Here is an 11899-nt window from a genome sequence, read left to right on the forward strand (position 1 = left end):
CATTTATTTGTTCAAAATCACGGTTTTTTAGGTAACTTTTGTCATCATTAACGCTAGTAATATTATACATAAGGTTGTATCGGTACATATCTGCAGGACAAAGTACTGACCCCAGCACTGCAGGACGGAATATAATGTTTTCAATCAGATTTATAAATTTAGACAATCTTGGAGAAATAAAGATCAACTTTGATATTTATAAATAGTCTAATTTATTGTTAAATCTAACCTAGTCCTATTAAAATATTGAAAGTTTTTACTAAAATAATTAATTTTATCTTTGACACCCTTTATCCACGCCCTTGTACCTAACTCCTTCATCTCACTGTGATATTTGCTCAATTTATTGTTAAAATATTTCTCTAGTTTATCATGAGTTCTTGCATTATTTCAGATTAAAGAATGGTTGAAGAATTGTGGGGTGAAATACCGGTAAGGTTGGGTATATCACAAGCTGAACGGGAAGCTATAACAACCCTACAACAGGTAGGAGAGGGGGGGGGGAGGGGGAACTCAGAAATCATCCAAATAAGTCCCGAGCTCAAAACTTTTGTGCAAGATAGGACTTCTGTTCAACGCTTTTATCTCGTTAACCACTGCGGAAACTTAGAACTTTGAGGGATAAGTATCCCTACATATTTGTTTACTCAATTTTAGAGTACTCAATTGTGAGAGCCTTAGACATGTACATTTTTAACTGCCAGCCTCTGTTTAATAGGAGTAATTGGCAACATTTCCTTATGATTTTTTCACGAGAGTTTACAAATATATTGGTTTAGTGACCATGGGATATCCTTTAATCCTTTTGACAACAAAAGATGTAGATAACTGCTTGTACTATGGACCTAATAATTAAAAAGTTTTAACCTTTAACAAAAAAATATTTAGATATTTAAAGAAGAAATTTTTTGTACTAGTATTCATACTTTGAACTGGTTGAAATTTTTAAAAATGTCTACGTGTTTTTAAATTCCCTTTTCGCTCGAATCATAATTGATGAGTAAAATGTCTAGCTTTGGTTAAATGTTAAAGTACTATTGTGCTGTGTGCATTTTTAAGATTTTAATGCCTGCTCTGCTCGGGCCAAAAAGTTATTTATTTTATGATCTCAAATCCTCGACTCTGGTTCTAAATATATCGAAACTAATCCTTTTTCTTGTTTAACATAAAAAATATTAAAAATCTTTCTTTTCACAGAATTCTCCCAAGGGTGTAAAATATGTATATTTTCTCGAAAAATAAGTCACCCCTCCCCTTTTGAAATTTGTATTCTCTGAATTAGGGGAAATTAATGATTTTTATGGATAAATAAATTATTTTTGGGGAAAAGTATAAAAAATATGAAAACAACTTGCCTTTTAATGTCAAATTTTTTATTAACTAGGCTTTTAGGGCGCCCATCTTCTATTTCAACTTTTAATTGTGGCTTTATCTCTGAATTTCTTCTCTTTGTACAGTATAAAACAAAAACAAAAAAAGTTTGCGGATTTCATAATATTTTTTGCGCAATTTCAAAATTTTTCAAAATTAAAAAACTTTTAAGCACTAAAATTTTGATCATTCATAAACCTTCCCTGGGGTCCCTAGATGTCCCACAAAAAATTTGGGCCCGATCGGTTCAGCCGTTTTGACGTTTATTGGATACAAACAGACAGACAGACAGACAAACAGACAGACACGCCAAATTTATATATAGATTAAACACACCTGAAACCTCTAGTTGCGCCTGTCTAGAGTGAAGACTGTTTCTAGGTTCCGCTCCTAGAAGGACCTAAACTATTCCAACCTCAACCTGGAGATCCAAGAATTAAAACTGAGCCAAGAATTGATGATATACTAGGAACCTTAATATTCATAAAACTACTTTCTCTTAAGCTGCAATAATCTGGACTAAATGTGAGTTATACTCCCCGAAGAATTCCTGTATACGCCCTTGTGATCAATGTATTCCTGTTTACGCCCTTGTGTTCAATTTATTCCTGTATACGCCCTTGTGTTCAATGTTTATTTTATATCTTTGATTTTTGAAAAGTAACGAATATGACGGTGTTGCGTAGTTACTAAGAATATTGAACTACTCCGCTACCGCCGTCAGATTACCCGCCTTCTAGAAACCCTGGAGCAACAAAAGGCGGCGGTTAGTTCTGGAGAAACAGGAGATTTACCGCCGTTACTTCAACCCCCGCCGCTTCCAGCTCCAGCTGAATTCACTAGATCTGCTAAAACCTCCATTTTTGGATTCCCTATGAAAGAGGAGAAAGTGCTCTATTCAACAGGTTCCAATTTGTCTAAGAATTATTTCGAAACCGAAATTCTTTTAATCTGAGAGTTTTTTTTTAATCTATGAAAATAGTTTTCTTATTTTAGAAATCCCTGAGATAACTAGGAAAGATGCAGAGCTGGGATTAAAACAGGCGGTAATCAAGATCAGGTTTGTCACAACCAAATATGTTTTATTCCTGTAAACCCCCCCCCCCCCCTCCGCTCTTCTCATTCTCCTTGAGAACTTTTATAGTTCCCTTTTTTCTCAAATTCTTCTTCAGAACTAAATATTTAAAAAAGTCGAACATTAATGTAAAATACTAGACAAATTATAGTTTATTTATATTTTCCTTCCAAAAATAAGGTATTATCGACATTTTGCAAAAAAATACTTCCTCTTAGTGCGTGTAAAATAAGTTTGAAAAACGTAAAAAACTATACAAAATATCTTCTAACTATTTGTCAACTCCTATTTACTTATTTTGAAAGAATATTAGAAATTTATAGTTTAAGCTTTTATAAAGCTCTTTCATTTTCAGTGCCCATGTTGGTTACCAGACTGCTCTAGACTCAGGAGTTCGTCTTCTAACAGAATCTACTCAGCTCTTTATGGAGAGAATGTTACACAACCTTAGAATAGAATTGGACAGAAGCTTGGAGAACAACATGGAGAATATGGGATGGACGGATATACTAGAGAAGGTTAGAGTTACATTATTCTTTTATATTTAGGTTCGTATAGGTAGGGAGCTGGAGGTATTTAGTTTATAGTAGGTAGTGGAGCTGGAGGTATTTAGTTTATAGTAGGTAGTGGAGCTGGAGGTATTTAGTTTATAGTAGGTAGTGGAGCTGGAGGTATCTAGTTAATAGTAGGTAGTAGAGCTGGAAGTATCTAGTTTATAGTAGGTAGTGGAGCTGGAGGTATTTAGTTTATAGTAGGTAGTGGAGCTGGAGGTATTTAGTTTGTAGGTAGTGGAGCTGGAGGTATCTAGTTAATAGTAGGTAGTAGAGCTGGAAGTATCTAGTTTATAGTAGGTAGTGGAGCTGGAGGTATCTAGTTTATAGTAGGTAGTGGAGCTGGAAGTATCTAGGTTCGTGTAGGTATTGGAGCTGGAAGTATACTGAGTATACAGGACTATTATCTAGGTTCTAGTAAGTAGTGGAGCTGGAAGTATACAGGACTATTATCTAGGTTCTAGTAGGTAATGGAGCTGGAAGTATACTGAGTATACAGGACTATTATCTAGGTTCTAGTAAGTAGTGGAGCTGGAAGTATACTGAGTATACAGGACTATTATCTAGGTTCTAGTAAGTAGTGGAGCTGGAAGTATACTGAGTATACAGGACTATTATCTAGGTTCTAGTAGGTAGTGGAGCTGGAAGTATACTGAGTATACAGGACTATTATGAAGATTCAATAATTAAATTCAACAACAAACTTCTACTACAGTGCAAGTAAGATTTATAAATATTTTTTCATTTCAAGAATATAGATACAGGGTTACGCACAAAGGATGACACTTCATAAAACTCTCTAAAATAAGCATTTTATTTTCCTGAATTTGTCTAATGTAATGAAAGAAGCTTAGCCCCGATTTCATTGGAATTATCATATGCTTCATCATATTTATCATGATCAAAATCCTCAAGAAATCTATATAAATACTTTGCTTGTCTATCTGTTTGTTTGTATCCAATAAACGTCAAAACGGCTACCAGATCGGGCCCTTTGTTGTGGGACCTCGCGTGACCCCAGGGAAGCTTTATCAATGATCGAATTTTTTTTTAAAAAAGCTTCAAACAAAATTCGATTTTTAAAAATCTTAAAAATCCACGAAATTTTACTTATAAAATCCGCGAATTTTTTTTTTACAATGCATATAATGTTCACAATTGAAATTGAAGATGGGCGCGAAGCGCCCTAAAAGCCTATTAAGATGATATAGGAATATTATATTATTATTTTTATTATTTTTTATTTTGCCCATGGAGACCAAGTCTCTGTCTATAGCGTCCGGACCAATCGCGGGATAACGTCGACTTAAATTTAGATCTTCTTTTTCCTATAGGGCTTTAAGAGACAAGTACTGCTCGTCCATACCTTCAGATATCCGTAGTTGGTCTATACAAGGAATACAAGAAGATGATGATATTCCTCAACTACATTTCCCAAGCAGTGAGGAAGGAGCAGGTCACCTTTTTGTACTTAATTTCAATGAGTTCAACATTTTTGTGTTTTGTTAATCCCGTGATTAAGTTGTTATCTTTATCTTGTCATACGGATTAAATTAATTCTTCTTAAATATCCTATGGCGATAGTAGTAAAGAATGAGGGATTAAGCACTTCAAATTAAAATTAAAAGTAATCACAGTGGAAATCAAGATCAAGTCCTATAGATTATCGATATTTCATACAAAAGTTTAGGCCTCTGATCTTAAAATATAGTGTTATCACCAATTCAAAAAACAATCGTTAAAACCTCTAACCTCTATTCTTTGTTTATATTCGAAATTTGAGAACCCACCTTTTTTAGAAAGCGACTGTCCTGATTTTCAAAACTAACAATAGTGGAAAATGCCAGTCATATTTTTATAGAAAACTACGTTTTTTTATGATATAATTATTTAATATTTTAATTAGATTTTTTGTACTTATTATAAAAGAGTTGTGTTCAGGTATGGGAGAAACCTCAATGGATCACACAACTCCAAACCTTGATGTTGGTATGCAGATGCTCCAGTCCCTGGAGGCTAGTGGAGACCTAGATACTCCTAGATCAGCGGACAGCGAGGCATTAAGTAACATGTCTTGTACTACTCCTAGTCCTGCATTTACTCCTAGAACCCTGTCCTCTAGTCCACAGTTTAACAGTGCTAAGAAAAGGAGGAGGAGCGGGGGAAAGTATATCTAATCTTTAAATATATCTCACAATAACCTTAAATCAGTTTTCATACAGTTAAAAAAACAGTTTACAAGATCTATTGAACAGTATACTGTATCCTGTACCTGTACTGCAAGAAGTGAAAAGTTCCAAACCTTGATTTGGCCTAAACCTGACACTGGAAAATAAACACGGTTTGGATCTTGCGTTCTCTGTACTGTCTACAGTACAACGCATATTAAAATTGCATTTTAATCTCTCACTTGTTGTTTAATGATGAATACCAGATTATTTGAATTTTTACTTTTTTATGTTAAAGTTTGGAGAGAAATCAATTATTATGGATCACCCTTTATATCATGATAATTGTTTCAGATATCTAGAAGGAAAAGGTTAAGATGGATATTATCCGGAAGATTGAGGATATCGAGGCGGAGATGGCGAAGACCCAGAAGAACAAGGCAACAGCTGGTCATCTTGGTATGCTCAAGGCTAAGCTTGCCAAGCTCAGGCGAGAGTTGATCACGCCGAAATCTCAGGTTAGTTAGAGGACCATCACTTGTATTTCTTGACAAAATTAATGATTATGAAAGGCCGGGATTTAAAAGAATTTTAGGTACTTTCCTAAAGTCATTTTCCCAAGGGTATTTTAACAAGTAGCAACTTCCTAAGTCTGTCGTCCTAGCCGTAGCGCTGGCCCCGCTAGTCTTTTCTAGCCTCAGCGCTCGGACCCCCTAGCTCCTCCTAGCCGCAGCACTTGGCCCAAATTGCACTAACTTAATCTAAGGGAAGTTGCCGCTTGGGAAATTTCACATTTGGGAAGTTGCCACTTGGAAAGTCGCAATTGGGAAAAGACATTTAAACTTGAAATGAAGAATCTGGTTCTGATTTATATTTGTCTAGGGAGGATCTGCAGCCCAGGACAGCTTCGAGGTTGCTAAAACCGGAGACTCCAGGATTGGATTTGTCGGGTTTCCGTCCGTAGGTAAATCCACTCTGCTCTCCAACCTTGCTGGAGTATACAGTGAGGTGGCAGCTTACGAGTTCACGACCCTGACAACCGTGCCAGGTTGCATCAAGTACAAGGTAAACATATTTGAACTTTTGAATTATTTGAAAGGGAATAGCTGCGTAATTTTTAGTTATCCTCTATTTAAAAAAGGGGCATGCCCGGTTCAAACCATTAATATTGTTTGCAGATAAACCGCAAATGAAAACAACCAGTTTTATAAAACAAGAACTCGGATATCTAATTTATTTTTGTTCAGACAAAGTATTCAAGGGCACCGCGTGGACCGGATATGCCACTTCATTAACGGAGGATCACTTAAAATTACTTTTTACCAGTGCTTAGGATCCAGATAAAAAATTGCGAAAGTTTTTTTTCTCTTCTAACTCAAATCTGAACTGTTCAGAAAGAGGGTCTATCAAAACTTTTCTTATCGCTTAATGGTTCATCAAGTTAAATTATTAAAATAAGCGAACAAAAAGAAGAAAATTAATTTAGGCATTTTTCTTTTGTTAAAAAAAAATAGAAATAGAAATTTTCATGACCTGGATCCGGATCCATTTTTTCCATTGCAGATCGTGGATCCGGATCCGCATCAAAATTAAATGTTTACTGTCCTATTAATAAATGCCTGATGATTAATTGTGTGTTCTGCAGGGTGCTAAGATCCAGCTTCTCGACTTGCCTGGGATTATTGAAGGAGCTAAGGACGGAAAGGGAAGAGGACGGCAGGTTATTGCTGTGGCTAGGACAGCAAACCTGATCTTTATAGTTCTGGACGTCCTCAAGCCACTGGGACACAAGAAGATCCTTGAACAAGAGCTGGAAGGATTTGGGATCCGTCTTAATAAAACCCCGCCAAACATTATCTTCAAGAAGAAGGACAAGGGAGGGATAAACATGCAGAGCATGGTTCCCCAGTCTGAGCTGGACCTGGAGCTGGTCAAAACTATCCTGGCTGAATATAGGATTCATAATGCAGATATCGTTCTCAGGTAACTACCAAGAACTAATAAAATAAGTCCTATTACTCAATTTCATTTTTGATCACGGAAAAAAAAAAAAATAACTAACATTAAAAATATTTACCAGCACTGTTTTATATAATTACTGTTTGTCGACAGACCTTGCAGTTTAACTCTTGCAGAATAAGAATGATCTAAAACAGTGCTTAGGATCTGGATCCGTTGGATCCGCAAGAGTTTGGCTACCTAGATCCGGATCCGCAAGATTATGCGGATCCACGGATCCGGATCCTATCGGCAAAATATTAACCAAAAATTGCAACAAAAAAAGTATACTCACAAAACCAAACCTGAACTATTGAAAAAAAAGAGATTATAAAAATTTACCGATTTCTGGATGGTTCATTAAGTTTTAGCATAAAAATAAGCGAACCAATATGAGACAAATTTGAAAATTCTGCCTTGCTAAAACAGTTCAGTAAATCTTAAAGAAATGACCTGGATCCGGTTCCAAATTTGGATCCATTTTTCCTAGTGTGGATCCGGATCCGCATCAAAATTAAATAGATTCTAAGCACTGAAGTCTAAAAGTATTTATCTGTAGGTGTGATGCTACCTCGGATGATATAATTGATGTAGTTGAGGGGAACAGTAAATCTTAAAGAAATGACCTGGATCCGGTTCCAAATTTGGATCCATTTTTCCTAGTGTGGATCCGGATCCGCATCAAAATTAAATAGATTCTAAGCACTGAAGTCTAAAAGTATTTATCTGTAGGTGTGATGCTACCTCGGATGATATAATTGATGTAGTTGAGGGGAACAGTAAATCTTAAAGAAATGACCTGGATCCGGTTCCAAATTTGGATCCATTTTTCCTAGTGTGGATCCGGATCCGCATCAAAATTAAATAGATTCTAAGCACTGAAGTCTAAAAGTATTTATCTGTAGGTGTGATGCTACCTCGGATGATATAATTGATGTAGTTGAGGGGAACAGGACCTATATACCTTGTATATATCTTCTTAACAAGATTGATCAGATCAGTATTGAGGAGCTAGGTATGGATTCAAGGGGGTTTAAACTTTATTTCAAGTGACCGACTCTATATATTACGTTGACCAAATCTATAGCTAAAAATTTATAGATATTATTTTAGAATAAACATTGTATGGGATAATTATAAAGGGGTAGCGAATTTTGTAGAATCTAGATAATATAATTGGGTAGCGAATTTTGTAAAATTTAGTGAATATAATTGGGTAGCGAATTTTGTAAAATCTAGAAAATATAAATGGGTAGCGAATTTTGTAAAATCTAGAAAATATAAATGGGTAGCGAATTTTGTAAAATCTAGATAATATTGATATAAAAGAAGAAATAATCTTTAGGTCCATATCTCTTTCCAGATTTAGTAAATTCATCTTGGGTATGATATGTGGGTAGTAGGGTTGAGCATTCCTTTTCCTTACACGGGCAGCCGTAGTACATTTGAATTTCCGAGCTGGGTCAACCTTTCCGGCCGCAGTTTGTACTGTACCTAGCTCTATGGACAGACTAGCCGGTGCAGCAAGGTTGACGCGGTCAGACTTTATGCTTCATATAGGTTAAACTTACTTTTACTAAAGAAGCAGAGGTGCGTGTTTAAAGAAGTCTATTTGTATTTAGATATAATCTGCAAGATTCCTCACACTGTTCCCATCTCTGCTCACCACAAGTGGAATTATGATTCACTTCTAGAGAAAATGTGGGATTATCTCAAGCTTGTCAGGATCTATACTAAACCCAAGGGACAGGTACGCAATCTATAGTGGTCGGCGTTTATATCAATACAATAAAGACGACTTTTCTATTTAAGCTTTGATTTCCAACAAGCTGTGTTCAAATTGATAATTGTTTATTGCCAGCTACTCTTTGTTTCCATGTTAATGTGTATTTATGCTGTTTGATAGCTTGGTAGAAAGTCGTCTTCATTGTATTGATATACATACGACAACGACGACTATAATCTATATATATTTGGTTCAATGCTTAGGATCCATTTCATTCTGATACGGAAAAAAATATTTCTTTAATTTTACTGGTTTTTTTAAACAAGAAGAATTTTCTTCTTGTTTTCAAGCTATAACTTGATGAACCATTCAGAGATAAGGAAATTTGTTATAATCTCGTTTTTGGTTGATTTTTTGCCATATGGATCCGGATCCGTGGATCCGGATTAGGATCTAAGAAACCAAAATATTGCGGATCCAACAGATCCGGATCCTAAGTTCTGATTTGGTTGGTTAAAACGGCTGTACCGAATGGGTTTAATTTTTTGTAATGATTGCTTGTTTCTAGTTACTCTTATTATTAAATTTGGTCGTGTGTCCGACGTTAGGATTTAAACTATGTCAGGCTGAAAAGCCTTCACCTATAGGGGATTGTGATGGCATACCCCTTGTAGGTCAAGGAGCTGTTGGACGCATCCCTAGCTGTATGATATGATATGATATAAATCTAGAAATACAACCTAAAGTATATTTGCTAAAAAAAACTGTTCCCATATTTTCAGCTGGAAAGTGTTTTCTAGTTAATTTTATGATTAAAGGAACTGAGTGTCACAAACTCAAATTTTCTTATCCCTTTATTTTTGAAACTTGATTTTATTAACCTAGAATACTTAAACCAACTTAATTGCTATTATGATTAACAAAGGGCTACGACATTGTGTTGCAAAAATCAGACTTCATGATTAATGATTAATTTTCTTATAAAATCTGTTTTATTTCGAGTTTTTAATATTTCAGCTTCCTGACTACGAGTCCCCTGTAGTTCTTCAGACTGATCATTGCACTGTAGAGGATTTTTGTAACAAGCTGCATAGATCCATCATCAAGGAGCTGAAGTATGCTCTTGTCTGGGGATCCAGGTAGGTCGTCATTTTAACAAATGTTTTTGTATTGTTTACTGTTGACTGTGTTTGTTCATCCTATATATTTATTCACTTGTTTCTATCATGTCAAATCAAAGTAAATCAGACGCGTGAAGAGAGACGTCCTATTACAAAGTCCAAAAAATGGCCAAATGATGTAAAGGCATATTTTATTAAGATTTAAAGTAAAAGGATTTCATTTGGAAAAAAGTTTCCTATAATCTATTTTGCTAATTTTTTCATACGAGTTTTTGTTCATTAGTTACTGCAAACAATTACAATTTATGACTGCAGCAATGTAGCTCTCTGGATCCGGATAAAACAGTGCAAAACATGCAAAAAATATCTTTTTGCATTAAATAAACCTTCCTGAACGGTTTACCAAGTTTCTGCTTAGAAACTCCAAGACAAATGACAAATCTTCTGAAAAAAACGTTCAGAACTATATGAAATAAACCAGCTCCAAGTTCGCATTAAAACGCGATGGATCCTTAAAACTATTAATATATTTGACATGACTAAATTCTCTTTGTTTTAGTGTAAAGCATCAGCCTCAGCGTGTTGGGAAGGATCACATCTTGGATGACGAGGATGTTGTTCAAATTGTCAAAAAAGTTTAATTCAAACTTTAAGAAAATATATTTTTCAACCCTTCTAATTTTTATTTTGTTTTCTCGTACAAATATTAGTAAAGTTATGTATTGAAGTGAATTAGAAGGGCACATTAAACTAGAGAATAGGCAGATGATATATAAGATATCTTATGTTGTTTTCATTTGATGTAATCATAAAGCAATAAGTTACAGCAGTAGCTTGAAAATCAATTTATTAAGTGAAAATTTCTCTATCTAAAGTCATGAAAGTCTTGTTCCTTCTCCACAATTTTATTGATCCCGAGACCGAATTTAAAGACTTTGAGCCGCGGCTTTGAGTTAAGCCGCGGCTCAGGTATGGTTGGTTCCACTTATTATCTTATTCATTGTTTTAAGATTTAAGCTGGCGGTCAATTAAAACTTGTTTTGGCAGATTTGAGACGCGGCTTAAATTCATTAATTCGGACACTTGTATTTAAATTAGTCGTGATCTGGTTCAGGGTTACATTAACACAAATAACAAGATTTTAGCCGACTGCGCCGTTTTAACATAATCAACTTAGATCAATAATTTCGTGTTAAGCTCTTTTATTCGCTTTTACCCTGAGCTGAAAACTTTAGAAGGGGATATCCTTAATCCCAATCGGATATTTAATCTGGAGATTAATAACAAGAGAACAAGCATTATTTAATCTGGAGATTAAGAAAAAGAGGAGATCAAGCATTGATCTCGATATCCATAAAGTTTTCAGCTCTGTATATAAAAAGTCTTCATAACACGTTTTCTTGGTGAAAGTTGTACATGGAACAATTTTTCGAAACCTTGTTCTTTTAACTATATAACACAGAGGAACATGCTGGGTGCTCCAATGTATTTTCGAAACCTTATTCTTTTAACTATATAACACAAAGGAACATGCTGGGTGCTCCAATGTATTTTGAAACCTTATTCTTTTAACTATATAACACAGAGGAACATGTTGGGTGCTCCAATGTATTTTCGAAACCTTGTTCTTTTAACTATATAACACAGAGGAACATGCTGGGTGCTTCAATAAAACACAGAGGAACATGCTGGGGGGTCCAATGTAATTCGAAACCTTATTCTTTTAACTATATAACACAGAGGAACATGGCGGGCGCTCCAATGAATTTGTGGCTTGTGTTGTCTTTTATTTTCCCTGACATTAAATTGATCATTTTGGGTTAAAAACAAGCAATAGACTGAAATTGATTAATGTTATTTTATTAACTTCTTCACGTTGACTGAAAAAC

General features: G+C 35.0%; 2 protein-coding genes across 2 annotated transcripts; both read left to right on the top strand.

Moving 5' to 3' along the window:
- The first annotated feature begins 395 nt into the window (after positions 1–395).
- Positions 396–5520, top strand: LOC111702930 (STAGA complex 65 subunit gamma). The gene is made up of 8 exons (XM_023474744.1): positions 396–486; positions 1753–1840; positions 2058–2276; positions 2368–2431; positions 2802–2964; positions 3620–3717; positions 4332–4453; positions 4939–5520. Exons 1-8 carry the CDS (start codon positions 403–405, stop codon positions 5172–5174), a joined length of 1074 nt encoding a protein of 357 aa, XP_023330512.1. The 5' UTR covers positions 396–402; the 3' UTR covers positions 5175–5520.
- Positions 5521–10689, top strand: LOC111702929 (GTP-binding protein 128up). The gene is made up of 7 exons (XM_023474743.1): positions 5521–5683; positions 6048–6230; positions 6811–7148; positions 8069–8178; positions 8786–8913; positions 9907–10028; positions 10570–10689. The coding sequence occupies exons 1-7, from the start codon at positions 5543–5545 to the stop codon at positions 10649–10651; spliced, it is 1104 nt and encodes a 367-aa protein (XP_023330511.1). The 5' UTR covers positions 5521–5542; the 3' UTR covers positions 10652–10689.
- Positions 10690–11899: the final 1210 nt, after the last annotated feature.

Source organism: Eurytemora carolleeae, unplaced genomic scaffold (genome assembly GCF_000591075.1).
Source record: "Eurytemora carolleeae unplaced genomic scaffold, Eaff_2.0 scaffold485, whole genome shotgun sequence".
Lineage (NCBI taxonomy): Eukaryota > Metazoa > Arthropoda > Copepoda > Calanoida > Temoridae > Eurytemora > Eurytemora carolleeae.